General features: G+C 36.7%; 2 protein-coding genes across 3 annotated transcripts; both read left to right on the top strand.

The window, feature by feature from the left end:
* Positions 1 to 6,166: 6,166 nt before the first annotated feature.
* Positions 6,167 to 20,226, top strand: out (outsiders). 2 transcript variants are annotated; one of them, XM_020949612.2, is made up of 6 exons: positions 6,167 to 6,481; positions 6,836 to 6,942; positions 17,054 to 17,235; positions 17,312 to 17,438; positions 17,511 to 19,049; positions 19,112 to 20,226. In XM_020949612.2, the coding sequence occupies exons 3-6, from the start codon at positions 17,071 to 17,073 to the stop codon at positions 19,249 to 19,251; spliced, it is 1,971 nt and encodes a 656-aa protein (XP_020805271.2). In that variant the 5' UTR covers positions 6,167 to 6,481; positions 6,836 to 6,942; positions 17,054 to 17,070; the 3' UTR covers positions 19,252 to 20,226. The 2 variants fall into 2 exon arrangements, with proteins under 2 accessions (XP_020805271.2, XP_020805270.2); XM_020949611.2 differs by having other exon boundaries at positions 6,167 to 6,942.
* Positions 20,227 to 21,296: 1,070 nt separating this feature from the next.
* Positions 21,297 to 26,349, top strand: LOC110181790 (uncharacterized). The gene is made up of 5 exons (XM_086836507.1): positions 21,297 to 21,838; positions 24,106 to 24,264; positions 24,332 to 24,602; positions 24,768 to 26,000; positions 26,063 to 26,349. The coding sequence occupies exons 2-5, from the start codon at positions 24,115 to 24,117 to the stop codon at positions 26,197 to 26,199; spliced, it is 1,791 nt and encodes a 596-aa protein (XP_086692633.1). The 5' UTR covers positions 21,297 to 21,838; positions 24,106 to 24,114; the 3' UTR covers positions 26,200 to 26,349.
* The last annotated feature ends 816 nt before the right edge of the window (positions 26,350 to 27,165 follow it).

Below are 27,165 nucleotides of genomic sequence, written 5' to 3'. Positions count from 1 at the left end.
TCGCTGATAATTGGTTAGCCGAGACCCCTGCGAATGGAGATCTTCTCCAGGTCTTGACTTGGGGTGGCAAAAGTATGTGACAATGTGGCGAAATTAACTGCTATGCCCTGAGCCTTTAGCCTTAGTCTTAGCCCGGGAATGAGCCTTTTGGCCCGGCTCACTTGCTCTCTGTCTGCGGCTAATGAAGCGATGGCGTGCGGTCTTGGTATTATTATTATTCCCGATGCGATTTTCGTTGCAGGAGAACCGGTTACTGGCTGGAACTCGGTCAATAAACTAACCGCAAATATGTGGATGCCAAAAGCTAAAGACAGCAACAGGCCCGCCGATGTTTGGACACCAGAAACACCAGAAACATGTTGCTGCACTTCCACTAAATATTTGCATAAATGCCTGGCAAAATTGGAGTGTATCGGTTGCAAGTCCAAGAAGACCAAGATCAAGTCCAATTCCCATTCCCAATCCCATTTTAATTCCCATTCCCGACTGTTGATCTCTGGATGCTGGTCCAGCTGAAAGTGAATCTTTGGGATCTTGAAAGATGATGAGTTTTATTCCCCTTTTTCTTATTTTGTTTGCTTTGGGATTCTGATTTGATTTCTTATGTAAATATATTCCTACTTCGTTCATTCATACAGCAAAGAGTTCAAATTAAAAGGCGTTGTTAAATCCATCGATGTGAAGCATTCAGTTTTCTGCGGAAGCGTTGTCAAAATAAATATTACAGGTAATTATAGTGAATTTCTTGCAATTTTACTAATATTATACATTTTAGTGAATTTTAAGCAAGTTTATTAATATTTTTATGTGAAAAATGAACAAGAGTCGAAATATGGGATGAATTTGAAATGAATTTGTGATTTATTTTGAAAATATAATTTCTCTAAAGTTTTAAATAACGAAAATTAATTTTTTCCACTAAAATTATTATTATTTTTTCATTATTTTAAGTTTTTTTATAACATGAAATTATTTTTCTTCCTATAATTGTCCTTTTTTTATTGTTCCACATTTGTTTGCAGTTTGTTTTTGTTTTTAATTAGCAAATTCATTGTTTGAAGTGCACTTGGTGATTTGATGGGTAAACGGGTCTGAAGTATTCCCATTGAATTCGGTTCCTAGTCAAGATCTGAATGGATTTGTTTGTATTTTATATATACACATTTATATATTATTATTTTTTAGTTTTGTCCGACTGTCTTTAGACTCGATCACGATGAGCTGTGAATATTTTTGTGGCGCTCACGCAAATGTCATTTAAATTGCGATAAGATGAGTCTAAATAATTTATTAAAAATATTCCAAGCCCTGTCATAATTAAATGAAATCTAAAAGGTATCAACGAATATTTTTTTGTAGTATTTGTTTGGCTTAGTTAACGCCAAGCTCAGGCTTTCATTCATAGTTAGCAAATTAATTTGTTAACTGGTTTTATTTTTCCGTTAAAAACCTCATGACGTGCTCTTCGTTTTGACTTTGGATCATACGTTTCTCCAACAAATATTCCTAGTCATTTCCTAATGACGTATGACTATTTTATATTTAATCAAAAAGAGATAACAGGCAATTATTCAATAGGAAAAAGATTGCACAACAGACATGAAATAACTACCATTTTGATAGTTAAATTTGCTTGCTAAAATATATATATATTTATGGCCTTGGCAAATGGTGTAATTAAATCCAGGTAGAAATGAGCTATAGAAAACTATTTTTGGGCTTCCAGAAAGAACACTGTCTTAGCTATCCGACCGACATTATGTCATTATAGCCCACCGAAAAATTGCCAGTAATTATAGCCAAGCTTTTTTACTTGGACTGTGAGTCAAGTTAAAGAATCTCAACAATCACGGTTCTCTAGAACTTAAAAAAAGAAAGAGATTTGGTTTAACTTGCTGAGTGAGTGACGCATTGTGCTGCGGTGCAAAGTTTTTGGCCACAAATTACAGTTGTAAATATTTAACGTCTGAGAAGTTCCCCAGATTGCGACACCGCAATATTTTTATGGAGCACCATTCCCCAACTATCTTAAGCTCGGTTATGACGCTAATTACTCTATGGCCCCGGTCTTTCCTATTCTTTTTTTTGGGGGGGATTTGTTAGTCAGTGGGAGTGCGTTTAATCTAATGGCTAATATTTGCCCAAGCAAATTGGAAGGGTCTCCGACAGAATGAGCAGCTGCCTCACTTACTCACCTGCTCGGTTACAGTGTGTTGCGAAAGTTTAGTTCGCGAAGCTTCTAATAAATAAGATCTAAGATCTATTTCGGTATTTTATAAATATTTAATATCAAAAATATTTGATTTCTTCAGTGAAAGTCTATCTAAAAAAAAGTTGTTTGCCGGAAGTGCACCTAAAATTCCCAAGTACGAATTCAGCAAATCACTGCTAACGTTTGATTTAATTAAATTATGTTAATAAGATCATCAAAAAGATCTCTCTTTGTTCAACAATAATTACACAGGTATAAAATATTTAACAATTATTTTTACTTATTATATTTTATATATATATTTATATTTATTCTATCTATAATTATTATGTTTATTATATTTATTTTAATGCACGTTTTCAAAGAGATTAGGTAATGGATATGTTAAGTTGTTGGGAAATTTTTTTAAATACAAATATTTATATTATTTTTATGATGAAAATAAATTGAAAATATGAGGGGTGGCTCAGAAATCTTTGGGGGTTTAAAATCCCTTTATAAAAATGTATCTAAAAATATGGAATAAAATGTTAAAGCACTAAATTCTGAAATAAATGTGTTTATACTTTTACTATGTATTATTTTGGAGCTTAGTTTCACATGTGTTTTTTAGGATATTAAAAGTTAAAAGCTTTTTTTGGCAAACCTTTCTTGTTAAAAATTATATTACTGCCAATTTCATGGCCTAAACCTTTTATTTATTTATTATTTAAGAGAAAGAAATCCCTTGAGTGAGTTGTGATTTATTGTGAAATCGAATAGGGCGATATGTTTGCATAGTTTTTATACGAGATAAACATACTTTTTGATTGGCTTTCCCCCGATTTGAATTTCGAAACGCAACGAAATAGATTGTATGGAAACAATCTACATAAGTTGTTGTGTGTGAGCGTTTCAATGCTTCTCCACTGATTTGCCAGATCGGATCCGATAGGGATGGAGGGGCGTGTGGTTTGATAACAACATTGCTCTGAAAAATTATACGAATTGAAGTTCAACAAGTTGCTCGTTAGCATTACCGCTACCGGTTGCCGTTACGTTCGAGGTTCGAACTTGGAACTTTTCAAATGCGTTCTATGTAGAAACTTTCGCCTCAATTAGGTGGAATAATATTATTTTTTCGAGAGAGATATGAAATGCAAACAAAAATAAACGCACGATCCGCGACTTCGTATATATAAATATACACTTTTTTTTATGGCCAACACCGCGCCTAGGGTTGTAAAAACATCAAAGCCAAATTAAAACAAATAACAAAAGGCACGCAAACTGCCGTTGGAGCGGCGACACGGCAACAGATACAGCTCTAGGGCTAGTTTGGCGCACTAGAACCACAGATACAGATACAAATAGAGATACAGGTTGGAGATACTGAACACCGATACCGATACCGACACCCGTGTTTATTTGTTGTTATATTTTATTTAAAAAATCAAGAATCACAACAACGTCGGCAAAAAGTTGCCTCGTCATTGGTACGACGTTAATTCGCTTTCCTATGCTGACTGACTAGCCGATGTCTCACGAAATGATAACTCCAAGCCGATGATTTCCATACGAAACAAACACATGTACATACATATGTACATCCATGTGTGGGCGCTACGTTCCCCCCACCAACCCCCCTTCCAGAGCCATAATAATTGCACGGAATCGCTTTCGATTTGTTTCCCTATTTATCTACGGAGAGCAGTGTAATTGCCCATTGCCAGTGGGAGTGCGAGTGCGAGTGCGAGTGCGAGTGCGAGGGCAATGCCAAGCAACCACCTGTTGTGCGAGCGAAAGAGAGGGACGGACAGAGCGCCGACAATGGTGGTGAGAGAGAGAGAGAGAGCGTGCCCCAATGTCATAAATCGAACACAACAAAAAATAAATATAAATAAATAAAAGGAGTTATTTCATATGATTTAAGGAAATAATATCAGCTGAAATTACTGTAATAATTATAGTAATATTATTGGAAATAAAAGAATATTGGAATATTAATATTAAAATACTATATTAAGGAATTTGTTGATTGATAACATGGATATATCAATAATTTTGTCAAATTTGTCCTCTTTCTTAATGTTTAATATATCGTTAATTACAACCTGAGATAGATCATCAAAGGATATTGAAGAATCCAAGCAAACTTTAAAGTAAAAGATACACTGCACAAAAAAAGAAACTAACTTTCAGTTTTCATTGTTAAAATCAATATTTATTGTTAATTTTGTATGACGAATTTTGTCCACAAATCAAAAACTAAAATCCGCATAACTAAGCCAAAAAAGCATTAATTTTCATTCGAAAATCAGTCCTATGTTAGTTTTTAACAGAATAATAAATCTGCTTACTCAATTCAAAAACTAAAAAAATTAAAATTTTTGTTGAAATTTTTGTCAATTTTAGCCATGTAACCCCTTAAAAAATGTTGAAAAAATTAAAAATTGGTATTTTTCCGCCGGAGATGTCTAGATCGGTTCAGCTTTTAATGCTGATAAAGAATATATATGATTTATAGGGTCAAAAATGACTCCTTCACATAATTTTAAGCTTCTGACTAGAATTATAATACTCTTTGTATTTGTATAACAACTAAAATATTATAATGCAACTTTAATGATTAGCTAAAGTTTATAGTGATTTTTCACGACAAAATGTAGGACGATTGAAGTTATTGTTTTCCCCTTAGATATATGGGTTTACGTAGCTAATAAAAGAGAATAGTCCCCCGTTTTTTAGAGTGTATGCTTGTGTGACATTGATGCGATTGTGTGTGAGTGGGAGAGAGAGAGGTAGTAGGACTGCCGGCAAGTCAAATCAGAAAAAAAAAACGTACCGTTTCCAAGGAGTTTTCACGTGGGTGAGAGTATGCAAGTGAGCAGGAGAGAGAGAGTGCAAGTGCGTGCCAAACAGAGAGGGAGAGAGAGTAGCCTGTGTGCACAGTGGTAAGAATTTAGAAAACCATAAAACGGGGTGTGAGTCACAGTGATTAATTCGCTGGCCATTCGTTAATTGATTGATGAGAATAGCAAGGATATAGATAATTGATCGACGGCTCATTTAAAAACTGATTTATGGCCGCCTTTGCTTTGCTTTTCCCCTTTGATGAAGCTGATGCAACAGGTAAGCGCATTTTACATCATAATTACTTTATAGACGCCGTAAACTAAAAAAGGACATCAGGTGTCCTCAACTATTTTCCAGGGAAAAAGAATTTTGGGTAATTTTACGATTTAATGAGCGGTTAACCTATCGATGATTAACCCTAGAAAACCCAAAGCAAAGCTGTTTAAATACTGAGTGTGTTTGGAAGTCAGGTTTGCCTTACAGCCGCACATCAATCTTGTTTAGTTACACTGAAGAAAATACATATATTTTTAAAATATTTAATATTAATTTTAATTATTAATTAAGAGTTTTTACTCTCAAAGGAAGATAGAAAGTTGAATATGTATTATTTAGTATTTTGTTTTGTATTAAAACAATAAGAAATTAAATTAATTATAATATAAAATTAAAGAATAATAAAAGCAATTATTATAATTTATATATTTATAATTTTTAGTTTTAATTTATAGAAATAACAACTTGTTTTTCTTGCTATGTATTGACGGCTGTCTGTCCACCAATTAGTGACTGATGCCTACCTGAACCGCGACCTTTGAACTAGCTGTGTGGCCCCTAGTGTGGTCCACAGAGCGGCTATATCAATGTTGGCCCTCTCTGTGAACGTTCTCAGCACTCTCTCTGCCACTTGTAGGCTCTAACTCTCCCGCTCTCCAAAGCAAAACAAATCTAAGAGGCAGAGAGTGAGAGCGATCACTTACAGAGCGATCTGTTCGCTCAGCTGTTGCCTCTGCTGCAAGCCTCACCGATGATGCTGCTGCCCACTGTTAAGCCTGGCCTGTGCCAGAGCGAGAGAGTGGTACTGAGCGTTAGATAGAGAGAGGGAGATGATGCCTGGCCAGTACTAATTGACTTGACTGCTGCTGCTGGTTCTTCTGCTGCTGCTGCTGCTGCTGCTGCATCCTCTGTCCTCTGTTGCTGCTGCTGCTGCACTTGGACTGCATTTGCCTGCCGTGGTTATCCTGCTGCTGCTGCTGCTGCTGCTGCTGCCCACGCAGGCCGCTAGAACTGGTAGTGGGAGAGCGAGAGCAATACGCTATCACTCTCTGGCCGGCTTTCGCTCTGGCGCCGTCTCTCTCTCTCTTCCAGCGAGAATACTATAAAGCAGACCGCAACAGTTGGCCAGCCAACAAGTCGATTCCCATCCGCGTAACTGTAAGCACGCAAACGAACACACACACACACACACATACACACACTCACGTACGCATTAGCACGAGCACGAGCAGAGCCGAGTCGAGCCCGCGACGAGCAGTGCAGCACAAGCAAAAGAGTTTTTTGTGTTTGTTATTGTTAACATTAACATTAACATTAACATTAACATTTAATACCGTCACACAAATATTACTTGGCGAAACAGCTGAGCCGCCGCAACATTGTGTGTTGGGTTCCCCTGCCACTTGTTGTTGTTGCTGTTAACGATTAACGGTCAATGGTTAACACTCGATTGTTTGTTTTTATTTTTTTCCTGTGACTGTGCCATACAAACCCCCCTCCTCACACCAAAAGTGCATTTCCCACAAAAAAAAGTGTCGAAATTAGCAGATCGTCAAAGCAAATCAACCTCTAAAGCACTTGACAGCCAATAACCAAAGGAGAATTATCGGAAAGTTGCCGTAAGTTGCATTTCGAAAGAGCGCGAAGGATTTGTGGTCACAGAAGAATAAGAAGGGGAGCAAATACATCATCAAAGCCTGAGAAAGGTGGATTTTTATGACTTATACAAATTGTTTCTTTGATTATTTATCTGTGGCTTAAAAATAATATTTTTTATTAAATTCAGAGAGTTTTTTTCTTACAAAAGTGTGTAAAATTGAATTTTACTAACGTATATTCTGTTTATGATTTTATAGTTATAAAGACTAGATTTTTTTAAAGCCCAACTTTCATATGCAAAAGCTGTCAATATTTTGATATTGTAATAGTGATTATCAGTTGTTGTATTTATTGCATAGTAATTTTTTTAATTGTGTTTTTTTCCCACAATAATTAACCGGATTTTTCCTTAATTTTGTTAAATTTGGTTTATAGTTTAGTTAGTTTAGTTATTTGCATATCTTTATCCTTTTTTTAAGCTAAAAAATACACTGAACTATAGTTTTCAAAAACGTATGTATTTAAAAATACATAAAATAAATACTTATTTAAAAAAGAACTTTCATTCTTTTTAATGGTAATAGAATATATTTGATTTATAGCTTACTGTGGATTTCTATATATTTTTTAATACATTTTATATCTTCTGACGTAATGTAACGTACTCCTATGAAATAAATATAAAAATGTATCATAGAAAATTGTAAAAATATTTTTCCCTGTGATTTTTTGTTAAGTCAAGTATCATACCTGTGCATATTAACTTTAATAATATACAATTTTATTATATTTACCACAATCAAAATAATAATAATATACAATTTTATTATATTTACCATAATCAAAATAATAATAATATACAATTTCAATCAAAATAATTATTACCATCGTAGAACATTTAAAAATCTTTTTCTCCTAAATTTATAAAAAAATGTATGTATAAAAATTGATATTTCTCCGCGTGCATCTATACCCTGGGCCATGTATCCCTTCCTCCGCGGCTGAACTCTCCACTCCCAGCGGGAGGATGATCTGGTCCCGGGACTAAATTGAGTTTTGCCAAAGGTTTTCAGCCTGTTTTATTTTTTATACTCATGTTGGTTTATTTTTATCTAACCATCGGAGGGAGCAGAAAATGTTTACCAAATTGAATTACACATTTTTTACGATGTGATGTTATTTCTTTTTTTTTATTTTTCCTGCTCCCGTCTCCGCCCGACCTCAGGCCTCAGGTGGTGGCCTGAATCCCGGGGAAGCGGAACCCGCCCGTCGACGATGAATGCATTTAAAGCGGCGCCATTTGAAGGGTGAAGGAGTTTTCCGGGTCTGGGGCTTACTTAGAACCAATTACCTTAAAGTTTAAATGTGATCGAGTGCTCGAAAAGTGATGATAAGATAAAGAAAAATGCAATCAAAAAACGATTTATTTAAGGTCGGTGGGGGAATCAAAGAGCCCTAATTGCAGTTGCAGTTTCCAAAGATACAAAAGAATGAGTTACTTATTTAAAATAAGTTAAATAAATCAAGACACAGCAGACATATTATAAAAAAAATATGCCACCACCGGTGGAGGACTTTAGAACTTAATTAAAAACCCCTTTGGCTTGGCTCATAGCTTGTATTTTTGTTTATAAAAATAATAATAAAAAACACGTCGACCAATATCCGTTTAGGAGCAGTAGAAACACCTGGACAGCGATTCCCGGGGGATGCTGCCGTTGGTTCTTGGTTTGGTCTTTTATTCCCGTTGGTTGCCAAGGTTCCGTGCTGTCAGTTTCCTCCTGTCAAGGGGTTTATAGATATATATATATAACCCATTCTGCTGCCTTTGGATTTTCCTCATTTAACTGCCCTCGGGATAACCTGTTGCTGTGGCAAAGGCAAAACAAAGAGCTCAGTCTCAGAGTCAGCTACAGTTTCGATTGGGAAAAGCTTCAAAATTGCTGACAGATTTCGCATTTAGTTTGACTTTCAATTGAATCAACAGTTATAAGCTGCTTATGTGTTTTTGGGCCGTGATTATAGTATAATTGGAATCCCCTAGAGCGGATTGTGCAATTGATATGCTAGAGTCGAGAAATTGCCAGTGATAAGCTCTCCTTCAGACAGTATTTTGATATGAGAGAGATAGTAGAAGATAGTTGAAATAATTTCTATTGTTCTATTGTTTTTAACCTGTCTTTTGTTTGCAACTCCGGCATACACTTAGCAAAACGCCCTTAAAAAATACAAACTCCTTATAAAAGAAGTCGTAATATTAATTATGAGAATATTTATTTATTTATTAAGAGTAATTAGGCCACTTAACATATTTTTGTAAATGCCAAGCAATAATAAGGAATCAAATTAAGCATTTTTCCCGATAAGACACCAGTATTTAAAGGATTTATAGACCTTAATGAGTTTGAAAACGTTTTGTTTTTGACTTTTTGGGTCTTAGTTTTGGTTTAGGGAAAGGGACACACACTCCCTCCCTCCCCCGCATACATATATCGTGTGTCAGACAGCCGTCTTGTTTGACAGCTCACCCAAGTGGAATTAGCATTTTGGGTTTAGAATTGGAACCAGAAACAGAAACAGAAACTTGGAAAATCAAGAACCAAGAACTCAGTACCGAAAACTGACAACCAAAAAAACCAAGTGCATTTCTGGGATTGGTGTTAAATTTCACTTGCATTCCCTGCACTTTGCGGCAAAAGGCACTTTTGGGAGTCGGCTTGAAGTACGTGAGTTTATTCGTTTAAACCGGACCAGAGACTCGAAAAAAACACATGCAACAACATACAAAAATTTAAATAAAACAAAACAATAGTTGTGGAATAAAAAAAGTGCCTAGGAATGGGCCTGAAATGCGCATTAAATGCTTTGCATAGACAAGGGACTTGGTATAGGGGATTGGGCCACAGATTGACATTCCCCCTTACCTTGTCCCATACCCAATCCCAATCCCATTCCCATTCCCATTTCCATTTGCAGTACCATTTTCCACTCCGAAATCATACACAGAGAACACTTACAACACATGTGAGAATGTGCCGGGTGTTGGGATTATTTTGTGGCCTGAGCACCGAGGGCATTAACAATCACTCGAAAACGCTCCTAAAAATAGCTAGTCCCGAACACGTTGCTCATAATCTCGGATGCAATTGAGTGCTGCCAGCCAGCCGGCACATGAATGATAACTTTGTCCAGGCCCACTGGAGTATAAATAGCCATTTGTAGTCGTCTATTGAAGCCGAGCATGACGATGCCACCACAACACCATGCCACACCACATCGCACCACATCGCACCACATCGCACCACATCGCACCACAACCAGAGAGAACACAGCCCAAAAAAAGAACATTTTAATAAATGCAAATTTAGCCAATGTCCAGCTTTAGTTTCTCTTAAGGGAATTCAATTAAGTAGGGGCTAAAATATATATCTTAAATTAAGGTTCCAAACATCGTTCTATTCTTGAAAACATTTTATCTTTAACTTTATCCTTAGAGTTTTATTACCTCCTTTTGTTTTGTTGGTTCTTTGTTTATAGTTTTTTTATAAAATATATTTTTGTTTAAGATTTATAAAAGTTTTGATAAAAATCCTTGTATTTTTTACTATATTATTTAAAGGCATTAACTTAGTTGTTAAGAAAAAATCCTGGTAATTTATACTTGATTGTTCAAAAAGATTTCTTCAGTATCTTTTTGTAAAATTTATAATGGAATGTTACAAAAAAACGTAGTATTTTATATTACTATTTATTTAATTAAATTTAAGTAGTGTTCTTTTGCTGATGGGGCATAGTTGAAAATCCTGGAGTTTGGACCTTTATTATTTATTATACAATGCAATGACTAATGCCTTTAATGAACCCTTAAAAAGCAACATTACTTAAGAACCGGTTTCCAAATTAATTTTATATTCTGCTTAGTTAATTACTTTTTTTATTATTACTTCTACTATATTATAATAGCTTAAAATGATGTGTATTCAATATAGATATATATTTTCAATATTTCTGGGGATTTCTATAAACTCTACTAAATTCCATAACTCTTAAAGCCACAAAATACTTATCTAAAATAGAAGCAGAAAATTAATATACGAATTTTAATAGAACCCCCTTCGTATATAATTGTTTTTTTGTTCAGATGATCCTTAAATCAGATCAAAGAAATATATATCCCTTCAAGAAAAAGTTGACTAGCATCCTATGCATCGAAGATGTGCATTTCAAAAGCAAGACGCTTAAAAGAAAGATATGATTAGGTGATTATGATCTTTATTTATGATCACCTTGACTGACAAAGAGTTTTCCCTCTCCAGAAATGCTTTTCTATTTTCCCTTTTCCCAGAGAGAGGGAGAGAAAGAGAGAGAGAGCAATGTGCTAACTGACAATCTAAACGATGTGCTAAAAGTTCTCTAGTAAATATATATATATATATATTTATAACAATTGTGTTTGATCAGCTGTGCATTTGGCACTCTTTCGTACTCTCTCTCTCTTTCTGTGTCTCTCTCTCTCTCGATTTTCATTAGCTGCGAATCAATTACTCGGCATATCTGTTGCCGCTAATCAATTCCCATTGACACAATTTAATTGAAGGCGCTGGCTTTGGGAAATAAATGTAGCAAACGATCGGAGGAGCGACAATTGGTTGTCGCCTCGCTTTAGATCCATTTTACCACTGAATGAGCTCCATGTCTCCATGTTGTGTATATACAATTCGATTCCGTTTATTACACACAAAAGCAGGCAGCCAGCCAGGCCGATTAATCTCAATTAGAGGCCAATTGACTGAGCGAAAATGCTGGAGAAAACTTCCGTTGCGTGTGGGAAACACTTAAAGGAAAAGTTTGTATGCAGTTAAATTATATTTTGGTTATATTTTGTGTAGTTTTGAATTTTTAAATATTAGCATTAAGGTTAAGAAAGATCTTGTATAACAGAAGCTATCATTTGTATCGAAAATTTACTCAAAAGTCGATTTATAAATCCATATTTTAAGTTTAACAATATACATATGTGCGATAAGTCTGAATTTTGTTTGATATATAGAAATATGTGTGAAATTGTGACAAAAAAGGGTAGATTTTTAATGATTAATTTAAAAAATATTGAAATTATCAAGCAATAATCGAAGGTATATTTATTAATATCGATATTTGCAGTATTTAGTTTAATTATTATTAAATAGTTGAAAGAATATTGGGTAATATTGATAGTTATAGAACAATTAATGATAATGTCAATGGTTACAGAAAGAATTTTCAATAATACTGATAGTTATAGAAAGATATTTTTACAATATCAATAGTTAAAGACGATTTTTCATAATATTGATAGTTAAATAAAGATTTTTCGATAATACCTATAGTCATAGAAATATGTAAGATAATTATCGGTATCTTAACCTTATATATTGATTGTTAAAAATATATATGTTGATATATCAAAGTTAACAATATTTTCGTTATTATATTGAGTGTAATATTTGTCAACTTCGTTGGGAATTTGAACAAAATGATAGTGATACGTGCTCCAAAGGCCTCTTTAATTTCAATAAGAAAACATATATTTTTAAATAAAAATAGATATTGATTTAATTATAATACAGAGGTACATATGTGTTATAAATTGTTTATTATTAACCCTTTCACATTGAACTTTCGCCCAGTGTATCAATGGGCGTCTTGTTCGATGCTTGTCCGATGCTTGTCCAATACTTGTTCGCCCATTAGCTGCACCTGTTCTACACACAGCATACAAATAAAAAACAACAAGTGTGTGTGTGTGTAGTGCTTGTCATGAACTTGAGGGAAATACAAGTGTTTCTACTATTTGTCTTCTGGCTCCGTGTTGGGCCCGACCGGAGATAGCTCCGTCCGACCGACCGGCGATCGAAGAACCTAATCAATAGTGCCGCCATCGGAGCCGTATCTGTGTTATCTATCGCTGCCCCCACTGAGTCATCATCTCTCAGTCCCGCCTAATTGCCACTCGAATGTGATAAGGTTCAGGCACCAAACTTAGTAAAAAAAAACTTGACAAAATGTTTGCATTTCTTCCATAATAATTATGGGGAATTATGAATTTGCAAAAATATTTGCGATGCAATAGACAATTAAACTTTTTTTTAAGGGTTTCCGGGTGCAAATATAATATAATATTAATTATCAAGGGTTTCTTGTGTTCTTATTTGAGTTTGGTAAGATTTATTTTTAGCACAGCATGTGTTTTCTGGAACGCAGATTGATTCTTATCTGAGCAATGCGAAAAGTATTTGCCAATCCTTCTGAGTTTATATATTGTATCAGTGCCTTTTGTCTGGGCCAACACTCTGTTTCTCTTCCCTTGTTTATATATATTTTTTTTCTTTTTTGTTCAAACCTTATCGGTGTTAAGATAAAGCCATACCGGGTACAATAAGCCCACCGAAATCCCTTTGTTTATTGACTTTTTTTTGGTTCTTGGGCCACAATATATACACACATTTATAATGCAAATTTATGGACAGAGCACAAAAATAGTAATACTATATCAGCATTACTTGTCTCATATTTGCCTAATCGGAACTACTTATTTTTACTTAATCGAAGCATGAGAAGAATATTGTGAAATTCCAGAAATGAAATCAATTTAAAGCACTTTTCAGCTTTATCGTCATCGTCGTCTCCTCTAAGCATGAGTATTTGTTTTCATAAACCAAATTGTTGCTCACGCGGCATGACTGCGCAAAATTACAATACAATATAATAGTTATAATAGGAAAAAAAAAAATATAAGCATCGGCGACAAATTGCGGCAAGAGCGAGCACTCTGTGTCTCCCACTTTTGTGCCCAGTGCCCCGATGAAACCGGAATATATATGTATATATACATACATATATATCTGAGATCGAGCAGCAGCTCTCCTCCAACCTGCTCGATATTCCCAACCCGACTCTCAGCGAAAGTTTCGCCTTAATACTCTCGCAACATGAGCGGGCATTATCGATTCGACATGCCTGTCATGGCAGTGAGTTAGCATACTTGTTAATATATATATATATTCGATATATATTGTATAGAAATCCTATTCTGGGCAGGCCTGCACTCTGCCCCTAATCAGTAAGAACAGTTGGAACCAAAAGAGATTGAACACTATGTCAATAATACTACTACTTCATTTTTATGGGTATCTCTTTTAAACAATTTCCATTTTAAAAATAAGAAATACATCTACTCTTTGAGTACATTATTCTTAAATAATTGAATTCCCAAACCTGGCTCTTTAATTACAAAAAGTTGCCTCTGCCTCTAATCAGTGATAACAGTTGTAACTGAAAGAGTTTAAATGCTATAATAACTATTATTAAATTATCAATATGGGACATATATATTTTAAACAATTTCCATATTAATTGTTATTATTTCTAAGTAAATTTTAAATTTTAAAGGTACATTTGATCAGAAAATTAAAACCAAAGCCAGGCTCTTTAATTACAAAAAGTTGCCTCTGCCTCTAATCAGTGATACCAATTGCAATTGAAAGAGTTTGAACACTATGTTAATAATATTTTTACTTCATTTTTATGGGTATGTATTTTATACATTTTCCATATTAATAATAATAAATTAATCTATTCTTTGAATACTTTTTCCTAATAAATAAAAGCACCTTAAAGACCCATTTGTTTAAAAAATTAAAACCAAAACCTGACTCTTTAATTACAAGAAGTTCCCCAAAAAAATATCACCGGTGGACTTTGACACAAAAAATTCACCTTTTAATTGGACTTTTGTATTGGATTTCTTCAGTGACTTTGTGTGCTCAGTTTCTCCTCATTATTTGGAATTAATGTTGCACTTTTACCATGAATTTTTCATTTTTTTTGCTTGCAATTTGTTGGCTAGAAGATATCACATTTCAGTTGTATGCGAGGATTTGCGTTCTGTTAATTACATAAAATATATGTACACATGTATGACCAATGTGTAATTATATTGAAGTCTTTAATTAAATGTCAAAGCAGAGATTAAATGACCTGAACAATAACAGAGATAAAGGCAGAGCTTCTTGTTTTATTCTTTCTCATATATTTATATATGATATATATATATTTAATCTGTTAAGTTTTGGCAGAGCTTAATGCTTAATTAATGTTAAAAATAAATGGACACAAAACCTTAAAGAATGATTTATATCAAAGCAAATCCCTTTTTACTCACTTGTATTCGGAGAGAGAGCATGCGAAACTATTTTAAAGTTCAGCTTAAAAATAACTATTTTATTCGATACTTAGTGAAATTTATAAGCTTTTCTTGTTGCATTTCTTGTACATGACAGGCAAAGCCTGAAGGAAAGCAAACCAGTTACTCAAAATTATAAAGAACTCTCTTGTTCTCCAATGAATATAACTTAATCTTCTTGCTGTTCTTGTTGCTCTAATTGAAAAAGAGAGCCAAAAACAGAGGAAATAGTTTTATAGAAAAGCAAGGAATTTTAAGAGAATTAAAATTGTTCTCTATTTTTAAATGAAAACCTAAAAAAGTACAAAATTTGATGGGCTTCTTCGTATATTCCTTTAAACTTGATAACCAACTCTCTTTGGCAAGTGTATTCTTGAGTGCGACTTGTGCTTCGCCTCCTAGTATTTTATATTTATTTTCCCAGTTGATAAATTGCGTTTGGAGTTGTGAGACTGTTAAGTGCCATTGGGGGAACCCGTTTTTCCCCCCGGATCCCCTATGATGATCCACAGACTTCGCTTCCAGACTGGCTGCAACGGCGGGTGGCGTCAATTTGCGGCACGCTTCGATGAAGTTCAATGGCAAATGGAGCTCTCTGTGTGGAGACTGAAGGAATGTCTGAATGAAGACATCCCCATTCGATCCGATCCGATCCGATCCGGATCTTTCTTTTGGGTGTCGTGACTGACGGCTGCACCGGCTCTGTCCTCGCATTATCGATGCATAAATAAGCAATGTTGTCATGGTGCTTTTATTTTTATTATTATTATATTTTTCCTTTTTTAGCATTTACAACTTGTCTGTTGATTATCGCCAGAACGGAGAAGGAGACGGTCCGGTCTGGCGGCTTCCATTATGCTCTAGACATGCTCCATGCTCCATGCTCCATGCTCCTTTCTAAGTGATTTCCTTTTCAGATCGCTCAATCGACGTGCTTTGCATACCAATCTTTGGCTGTCGCACCCATTAAACCGTATCGAAAAATATAGAAAACATATATACAAAATGGTTATATCTGTGATAGAGCCTCCACTCGATAGACCCTATCCGGCCATAAATGCCAATGATTGTCATAATGACACCGCATGCTATTCAAATAAATATGCACGCAAAGAAAATTGTACATTATTAAAGCTTTTTTTATTTTTCTTTTAAATAGTAATAGAAATTCTGAAATTATAAGTGAATATGTAAGATTTCAATTTATGCAATTGATTTGTTACATATTCTTGCTTATTTTCAACTATATTCTTCTTTATATAAACCCATAAAATGTCTTCACTGCTTTGTATTGTATGTATCTTAAAGATTTTCTTTCGGTGCTGCTATCTATGGCAACATTTTCACAATGCCGCCTCAATCCCAATTAGCAATTAGAGCATTATCTTCACCTGCGCCCCCGCCTTTTCTTTCCTTCCCCCCAAAGAGTTATTAAAGGTGTGTCATCGATAAACTGCAGATATAAATTGGAGGGGATGAGGTGGAGTAGGGGATAGAAGTTGGGCAGGTATCTAATAACACAGCTCTCTCTTCGCATACCTGATAATTTTCGTAGCAATTGAGATATGTTGTCTTAAGTGGTTCTCATTTGTAACGTCTTTCTATAGATCTGATATGGGGGTTCGGGTATTTAGCGAGGATGAGCAGAGAGTTCTCAGGAAAAATGTGGCAATTTTCACACTTTCAATTCGATTGATTTGTGCAGATTAGCACATGAAAGCTAATGAAAACCTATAGGGATTTCTGAGAAGGGTTCTACCAGATGGTAATTAATATATCTTTAAGTTTATCTGTATCTATATTATTGAATTAATTCATAACCTTCTTATGTAAACTTAAGCCCTAAATATGCTTTAGTAGGCTAGAAACTTAATTAATTTTATTAATTCTTTGCATTACTTTTTCAGGACTGCATCCCACTATCATGGAGAAGTCCAATCTGACGGAAAAGAATCGCATTCATGTGTACAATGACACCACAAAACCCAAGAAGCCCAAGAGGCGGGATAAGAGTGATCTAGGACCGAATTTTGTGGCTCCCGATGGAGGCTGGGGATGGGTGGTTTGCCTGGCAGCTGGTTTGAATAATGTGAGTTCATTTTAATATAAAGCATCTATTCCAAGCCCATATTCTCTTCTCTAAACAAATAACATCTTCCTTGCAGTTCTTCCTGTTCCCAGCTCTGCAACAATATGGTCTCATCTATCGAGTGCGAATGCATTCCCTGGGCTTTGATGCCAAACAGACCACCACCATTGTCAATGTGGTAATGGCCATATCCTCGTTAGTAGGTAAGTGTTTCAATTGGACTTGGATGAGCCAGAAGATATACTAATTATATTATCAATCCCAATTCTTATCAGGCATTGTCAATGGAGCCATGTTCCGGCGTTTTACCTTCCGTCAGGTGGCTCTCACAGGCACCACGTTGGCCTTCGTGGGCATTTTCCTCTCTGCCTTTTGTACCAACTTTTGGCAATACATCATCTGCCTGTCGGCCATCTATGGCATTGGTCTGGGTCTGGCCATGGCAGCCACCTCGTTGGCCGTGAATACATACTTCAAGCTGAGACGGCGTCGTGCCACTGGCTTCTCGTGGACAATCACGGGATTGGGACCGATCTTCTTTCCGCAAGTGTCCACCTTCCTGCTGGACTACTATGGGGCCCAGGGTAGTATTTTGATCTATGCCGGCATTGCCATGAATGCTGTGCTTTGTGCTCTAACCCTGCAACCAGTGTTGTGGCATGTTAAGAAGCCCGAAAAGGCCACCCTTCAGGTGGCCATGGAGGGTGAACCGGATAAGGATCAACCGGAGCAGTTAATGGAAGCGAATGGTAATCTGCTGACACCCGCCAATGATCCATGGAAGGACTATGAGTGCAAATACTGTCAGTATCAGAAGCGTGGCAAGCGTGGCATCTTCTCCTCGCAATATCTCTTCAATGTGGATGATCCCGAGCGACCGGGTTATGAGATTACTGAACCCGGAACCCCTATGCTGGCTCGGGCCAACGATGGTTGGTTTGGCTCCAAGTTATCCCTAACATCGGAGCATACTGGCGGAGCTCGTTATAGGACGCGACAGGCTCTGATGCGTCAGGTTTCGTCCAGGAGTCGTGAGAATCTGGAGCGCTTGGAGTCGCCAAGGGATCAGGAGCAACAGGATCAGGCTACCGCCGGTGCACCTCTCTATAAACCCAACTACTTTAACCGCGAACGTGAGGATATGGATCGGTATGCCAGTAAGACGAGTGTCTACTCACGACCTGGCCAGGAGGAGCTCTTGCGTTGCACCTGTGCCGAGGATAAGGCTTTGCTACAGAAAACCGCCGAGGCTTTGCAACTGGAGCAGATGGGAGATCAGGATCAGGAAGTGATGGCCGAAGAGGAGGCCAAGCGACGCATGACCTTCTTCCAGAAGGTGAGCAAGTTCTTTGACCTGGACTTGCTAAGGGATTTCACCTTCGTGAATCTGGCAGTTGGCATGAGCATCATGATGTTTGGCGAGATGAATTTCTCGGTGCTCACGCCTTTCATACTGAATAGTTTTGGTTACTCGGATACACAGATTTCGCTGGTGATGTCCCTGCTGGCCTGCATGGATATCTTGGTGCGTTTCCTGGCTCCGCTAGCTTTGGAGAAGGTTAAACTGGACAATCGAGTGCTTTTTGCCTTTGGTATCCTCTGCATTGCTGTGGGTCGTGTGGTGGTTTCATTTACCAGCTCATATGAGGTGATGATTGGTGTTTTCCTGCTAATTGGTTTTGGCAAGGGTTTCCGTACCATTTTCTCGCCGCTGATTATACCCAGCTATGTGCCACTGAATCGTTTGCCCGCAGCCTCGGGTCTTCAGTTGATCTTTAATACCATGTTCTCCTTTGCCATGGGTCCCATTTTGGGTGAGTATCTATTTTCCTTTATATGTTTTAGTATATCTTTATTAATTATATTTATTTTCTAGGCATCTTAACGGAGGCCTTTGGCTATGCCGCCACCATTCATACCATCAATGCTTTGACCTGTTTGGCCCTGCTTCTTTGGCTTACGGAATCCGTGATTCGTCGCATTCTGGGACGACCCTCTAAGGGTCTGGGACAGTAAATGTCTTTCAATTTGAACTACAATTTGTGTGCATAGTATTACTTGAGGATACTTAGTAATGATACCTAAGAAATTAACTCTTAATTAGCTTTTAATTTAGCTTAATGGGCATCTTTTTTTCTGTGCTTGATACTCTTGATACTAGATACTATGGAAAGTACTTAGTGATACGTGATAAGTGTATTTTGTTCTACAATTTATTGTGGAAATTGTGTGTGCGTGTATGTAATTTGATAAGGGAGATTTAATAATTTAAATATAAAGAAATCAAGGCTAATTGAAAACACTTTCAGCTTAGTCTTTATACCCAAAGTAATCCAGTTTGCAAAATAAACAAATATGAAGCCAGTTTAAAGTCAAAAGTCTGTTATGGATAGTAAATCAAGTACTTAAAGCTTAAACTTAAACTCACTCTAAATGAAAGTTGTCTAAAAATTAAAGTAGTTCCTTGCAAAGTCTTGACTTTCTTCTTGTAATCGATGTCGCTCTAAAATCCCAACCTTAAGATAGTTTTAAGTATAGAAATAAAGCAGAGTAATCCAAGGAAAGTTAGTAAATATCATAAAGACCCGAAAACAGTGTGCAAAAAATGTTACGTGAATAAGGGAATTTTTTTCGTAGCTTAAGAAAATAATTTAAAAAGTAAACATACATCTATTTATATAAAAAATGCATAATGGTCGATTCAAAAATATATTCATAAATGGTGACAATTTATCCATTCAACTTAAGACTTTCATCTTGTCTTATAGCTTTAATTTTGGAACAAAGTTGGGAGAAAGGTCAACTTACTTAGGTTCAAGTGTTCCAACCCAATTTAGCCTAATTTTAAATTTAAAATATATACCTTAATATTTTCTCAATTAAAAGATATGATTAATTAACTTAAGGCTTAAATTAAAATTATAAAATAGTAATAAAAATTATATACAAATGTCTAATAAAGTGTTGCAATTGCATTTGATGGTCATAAAATGGTTTTGTTTTGTAAAATGATAAATAGTTGAAATTCTATTAAAACTATTTATTTTTATACCTTTGCAGGGTATTATAATTTTAGTTGGAAGCTTCAAACGCAGTGAAAGAATCATTTCCGACCCTACAAATCATATATATTCTTGATCAGCATCAACAGCTGAATCAATCTAGCCATCTTTGGCGAGAAAATTTTTTTTTAATTTTTTCAAAATTTTATAAGGGGTTACATCGTCAAAATTAAAAAAAAAAAATCGACAAAAAATTAAATTTTTTAATTTTACCAATTGAGTATGAAGATTTATTAATCTAATATAAACTAACATAAGACAACTTTCCGAATTAAAATTTATGCTTTTTTGGCAAAGTTATGAGATTTTTAATGTTTGATATGTCGACAAAATTTGTCATATAAAAATATTAATTATATTAATGTAAAGAATATTTAAATCTTAATAATGATAAATTTCCTATTCGATGTAATATTTCAAATTAAAATTGAGTATGCAGATTTAATACCGTAATTAAAACTAGCAATGAAAAGGTTTCCGAATTAAAATTAATAGATTTTTGATTTAGTTATGTCTTAAAAATAATTCCCAATTTTTTTTGATTATATTTTCAGTTTGAGGTGTAATTTCAGTTGATTACTGTGAACTGTATATATTTTATTATTTTCAATTATAATTTTAAATTACATTACTGACTTTTGGTAGCAAACTTTTGGGCTTTTAGACGTTGGCTAAGGGAAATCCATGTCCAGCATAGATTATCAGGCACATGTCAATCCGCCTGGCGAAATTCCTATGGAAAATTTTAAGGCAAAAACAAAACAATTTGTATTGTTTCGTATTAATAAATTTGTTTCAATTTCGTGGCTACACGAAACTATTGCCTCAGAAGAGCATGGAAGAGCACAGAGCAGTGAGATCTCAAAACGAACTATTTTGGCGCAAGCTACAGATACAGATACAGCTTACAGATACACAGATACAGATACAGCTACAGAGATACATCTACAGAGCTCTGTTAGCTAACAGAACGCGACACTGCTATTACGTGGAAGTTGTAGGTAGCACCGATCGATTGGCATTAGTCGATCCGATCTTCCCATCGGCCTTATAGCGATTCTGCTTCGCTCGGACTCGGACTCAGATCGGACTCGAAATCGGTTCAGTTAGTGACACAGAAATAAAAAAAAAAATGGTAATAGTTTTGGGATTGGCAGAACGCTAATCACGGAAGGAGAAGGTGTGGCGCCCGTCCGCACCTGGAGGAAATCAGGAAAATCGAGCATCTTGTGCACACTGATCAATCGCGTATCAACCTTGAACTTGCGCCGCAAATCGCGTTATTTTTTGTTTTGTTTTTGTTTTTTGTATTTTTCAATTAGATGCAGGCCAACGCTGCCGCCAAGTGAGTGCAATTCGCTGCGTTCGTGTGTATAAAAATAAATGAAACAAAAATAAAATAAAATAAATAACCAAATAAACGAAAAATAAAAGCTAAAAACTGCAAAAGCGCAGGAAGTGCACCGTCTCTGTCGCCAATTTTGCAATCTTGCCAAAGGAGATACTATAAGGAGTCCGCTGCTCTCGGCGAGGGAATATAGGTGAGTTCTGGCCTAGGGACACGTTCCCGACACGCACCTGGCACCTGTCACCTGGCAGTTGATTTGTTACTGCATTTTAAATAGGTTTCCCGTAGAAACGGAGACTGATTAATAGCAAAAAACAAATTAATAGGCATTCAACACTCGAGATTTTTATATATTCCCTAGTTTTTAGACTTTATTGGCTAGTTTTCTTTGATATTTTTTGTAGTAAATATTTTTATATTTTATTCCCCATTTTTTCAAGTGTCCGGTTACTTTAATTTGAGGCGGGAAACTGCACAAAGTTGCCATAAATTGAGAGTAGCCATTGCCCCCTTATGTCCATGTAACCTAATCTTATCATTCTTATCGAGGGATTCGCAGTCAATGGGTTTTGCGCTTATCACGATTATTAGTATCTAGTACAGAATGCCAATTAGTTGAGGGAATAAAAACATTTTTTGTTTTGTGAGCAAAACTAACATCTAAGCAAATGAGTTTGCTACGTGCCAAAGTCATAACTAAAATAAAAACCAAAGCTAGCAGCTGTGCATCATAGTTTCATATATATTTTTTTTGTTTATATTATATTTAAACATTTTACAAATATGCCTTGTTCTCAACTAAGCGTTACATTGTTTTACTAAAACGTGTGGAAGAAGCTAACAATTATACACTGAAATTACTATATAGGACCGGTCAAGCTTCCAATTAAGAAGATTACACACGCCTCGTGGGGACAATACATAATCTTCTAAAAGGTTGGAAAATACTTTAAAAAGTAAGAGAAGAAAAATATATGTATATATATATACATGTTTATATATTCTGCTTGAACTGGAAGTTTTTGTGAAAAGTTATCTCAGAGAACCTAAAAAATTCTCAACCATAAATTATGGCTCTGCCGCGAGACCCCACAATGGGAGATTTAATTTAAAGTTTTCCCAAGAGCTTTATCAATCGCATTGCGTGTTGTTAGGCCCCCTTTAGTTATCAGCTATCAGTTTGATTCGTTATCTGATTTAGAAAACAAATCATATCACTAGGAGGGAAAACTATGTAAGGGTATAGCTCTTTTTTTTAACATTGTTGGAGTTTTGCAAGGAAAAATCTGTTTGGGAATTGTATTATATAGAAATATGTATAATATAATATAAATATATTGACAAGAAACTAGTATAAATAAATTATAATAAAATGACAACAAATATATACCTCTAAAATATATATATTTATGAATATTTTAAGATTGCGATATACTTTTATATGATCAATCGATATTACGTTTGGTACATCAAACCAATATATCAGGAAAATAGGACCAAGACCAATAATTTATATAACTTTTTTTATTGTAATTTTCTGTAATAAAAATATTTTAGTATTAATGCCTTTATAAAGCCTTTTCTTCTCATATTTCTTAGTCAAACTAATCAAGTTCTATTTAAATTGATGAAAAACTGCATAATTTCTAATAATAATAGTGTTTATTTTGAATGAATTACTTAGGATTTGCCTAGATATACACCTCTTTTCATAAAATACCCTGAGAATAATATTCCTCACCCTTCCTAAAAACACTATAAAGATCATTTGACGTTAATATTTACCTCCTTTCATCACCAATTAAAATTACTTTTCAAGCGACTTCATCTTATGAATGTATTGGATAATCCCAATAGATTATGGATCATGATCAGCTGGAATCTCTCTCTCTCTCTCTTGTCTCTGTCTCTCTGTCTGATTGTAATATATTTGGTGGCACAAACTACTGATAAGTGCTTAACCTTGAACGGAGCTTACTATCCGGAACCGCGACTATGTTAGAGGATGTGGGAGCGTGATTCACGCTCATGGATTTTTGCGCGCTAACTTTTTCTTCGGGCCGATGTCTCTATGGGTGCGAGTCTCTGTCTCAGAATCTCCGGCGGTCACATGACACTGATAAGGGGGCTTCAGGTGACTAAAGAGATCCAGAGATTTCCAAATTTCTTTTCGGTTGCCAGCCATGAACCCGGCTCTGGTGATGCCGATGGCAACAACAAAATGCTCGGAATGAGAGGAGGTTTGTGCACATTGGAGGCATCTCCAGGGCGGAGACCATTGGTTTCCCCTCCGTGCAGTTAATTGTGACAAGTGATCGTTAACGTATTGCGTTCAGTAATTGCCAACGATCGGGTCTCGTAAATCACTTATGAGACCCCGGAAAGCTCAATGGAATATTTTCCCCCATCAATGTCACGATCACTTAATGCCATTTCTCTCATTTCCCGCTCGGCTTTCAGGCAGTCGCCATGGAGAAGAAGGTGTACCAGGACACCACCCGTCCACTGCCCAGGACTAGGTACTATAACAAACAGGATAAGAGCGATCTGGGCGAGGACTTTGTGGCCCCCGATGGCGGCTGGGCTTGGGTCGTGTGCGTGGCAGCAGGTGTTTCCAATGTAAGTTTTATGGGAAAATTATGAAAATTCAAAGAAAATTGTAATATATACTTTCTTATTCCTTTAGCTATCTATTTATCCCTGCCTGCAGCAGTTTGGTTTCCTATTCAAGGATCGGCTGGGCAGCCTGGGCATGTCCAGCTCACAAATCACAGCCATTATCAATACGAATCCAGCCATTTCGGCCTGCACGGGTCTGTTGAACGGTCCCATGTTTAGGAGATTCACCTTCCGGCAGGTGGCCATGGCTGGAGCCTTGCTCATCTCCGGCGGCATCATGCTGACCGCCTTCTGTGAGACCTTTCTGGGTTATATGGTGGCCTATTCCCTGCTGTTTGGTAAGGAATTTAATGCCTAAAGATGTTCCAAGAATCCCCAAAGATTCCCTAGATCCCTGAAGGTCCCTCAAGATCCCTTTAAGATTCCCCAAGGTCCCTTCAGATCCCTCAAGATTGCTAAAGATCCCTGTAAATCCTTATTAACATTTCCCTTTCTCCTTGCAGGCTTTGGCATGGGCATCAGTGTCTCTGCCTCCTCGCTGGCCATTAATACATACTTCCAGAAGAAGCGTCGCCGGGCGGCGGGCTTCTCTTGGACCATCACGGGCCTGGGACCAATCTTCCTGCCCCACTTGGTCACCTTTATGCTAACTATCTATGGCGTCCAAGGCACTACTCTACTCTTTGCCGCCATCTCTCTCCATGCCTTTGTGTGTGCCCTCATCTACCAGCCAGTGCGTTACCATGTGAAGCCTCATCCGCCTCAGAAAGAGGATTTGGTAGATCCAGAGGCAGAGGCTGGGGCACCACTGTGTGCCCACTGTGCCTGGCAGCAGAAACGCGAACCGGGTGGCATTTTCTCCAGCCAATATCTGTGCCAGGACGATGATGTCCAGCGACCTGGCTACGAGATCTGTGAACCTGGCACACCGATGCTCTCGCGAGCCAACGATGGTTGGTTTGGCTCCAAGATATCCCTGACCTCGGGCCGTATGCGTTTTCGCACTATTTCGAGTTCCAAGGATCTGGAGCAGACGCAGCGACTGCATTGCCCCATTAGCGAGGAGGAGGGCTCTGGAGCAGCACCGGAGGAGTTCCTGCGACCCAATAACTTTCGACGCGAGCGAGTGGAGTCCACTACATGCTGTCGCTGTCAGGAGAACAATAATGGCAGGGAAAAATCCCAGGAGGCAGCAGGAGCAGCAATAGCGGCAGCGGAGGAGTCTGTAGATCCCTCTCGCATGTCCTTTCTGGCCAAAGTGGTGACCTTCTTTGACCTGGATCTGCTGCGGGATTTTACTTTCGTGAACCTTGTCACCGGTTTGACATTCATCAACTTTGGCGAGCTCAACTTTTCCATTCTGGTGCCCTTCATCCTGGCTGACTTTGGCTTTGATACGGGTCAAACCACGCTGGCCATGTCCCTGTGCGCTGGCTTTGATCTCCTGATGCGGTTTCTGGTTCCATTCCTCACCGAGAAGATGCCTTGGGATAATCGGGTTTTCTTTCTCATTGGAGTGGTGGGCATTGCCCTCGGGCGCACTGTGGTTGCCTGCACGCGCTCCTATCACCTGATTTTGGGTAGTTTTGTGTGGATTGGTCTGTGCAAGGGAATACGTACTATATTTTGGCCACTGATCATACCGGGTTATGTGCCGCTGAATCGTTTGCCTGCCGCTTCAGGACTGCAGCTGCTCATCTCGGGACTGTTCACCTTGATCGGTGGTCCCTTTGTGGGTGAGTTGCCATTACTTTTTAATTTAATATATTCAAATATAAATAATGATCATTTGTTTCAGGATTGGTGCGCGATCGATTTGATTATTCGGTGGCTTTGCACTGCCTTAATACTATGTCCTTTGTGGCGGCCGGTTCTTGGGCTTTGGAGGCCCTGATACGGCGGCATCGCCGCAAGCAGCGATTGGTGGACAGATGATAAGTGGAGCATCTATGTACATAGCCTAAAGGACTTGGGTCAAGGCGGCATCCAACTCAAAGACAACATTTTAGTTTAGAAGGAAGTTTTTTTTTTGTAATGTAATATAAAATATAAATTTAAATATATAAAATATAAACAAGAGAAAAAGGTAAACAAAGGCAGCAGCTTTGTCAAATATCAAAGTTAAGAACCATAAGTGTGGATCTTAAGCTGCTTCTCTCGCTCTTACGTTCCACTTTTCAGGAGCGAGAGCAAGCAAAGTAACGGTAAGGACAGTAAAAGGAATATGGCCGCTCGAAGCGAAGTCAGGGTAATTGTTTCGTTTCACTCGCTCATATTGGGTTTGCCGCAGATCTTCACGGCGAATTGGTCGGCGAATTCAAAACTTCAAGGAGAAGAGGAGAGCGAAAATTTGACGGGCAGAGGCAAAGAAAAAGAGGATAGCAGACTCCAACCAGTGTTGTCCGCTTAGCTACATCTGGTATACTTGAATAATAGATAAGCTGTTGAAATTTCCGGCTGGTAATAATATCCTAAGCTACAGCAGTAAAGCAAAGCCATGCCATGTGTTAGAAAAAAAAGCAAGGGAAATGTAATGGGCTGCTGTGGATAAAGATATTAACACAAATATCACATTTAATATGTCCGAAAAAGACTAAAGGAAAAATAGAAAATAAATGAAGATATATAATAATTGTATTAAATATGTCACATAATAAATAATTATTATTTTGATCAAATAAAGGAATTATTTTAAAATCATTTAAGGGTATTCTATTTTAAATTTCAATATATTATAATACGAGTATAAAATAACAATAAAAATAATAATTAATATATAAGAAAATAAGGCTGGAAGAAAATAATTATATAAGTTAAGTTTCATAACAAAATTTATTAAATAATCAACAAAATAGGCTAGGAAAAAAAGGGTAAACAAAGGCAGCAGCTTTGGCAAATATC

Source organism: Drosophila serrata, unplaced genomic scaffold (assembly GCF_035046125.1).
Source record: "Drosophila serrata isolate PLE 108 unplaced genomic scaffold, ASM3504612v1 contig_276, whole genome shotgun sequence".
NCBI lineage: Eukaryota > Metazoa > Arthropoda > Insecta > Diptera > Drosophilidae > Drosophila > Drosophila serrata.
Note: the sequence above shows the minus strand (reverse complement) of the source record. Positions and strands in the feature narration are given on the sequence as shown.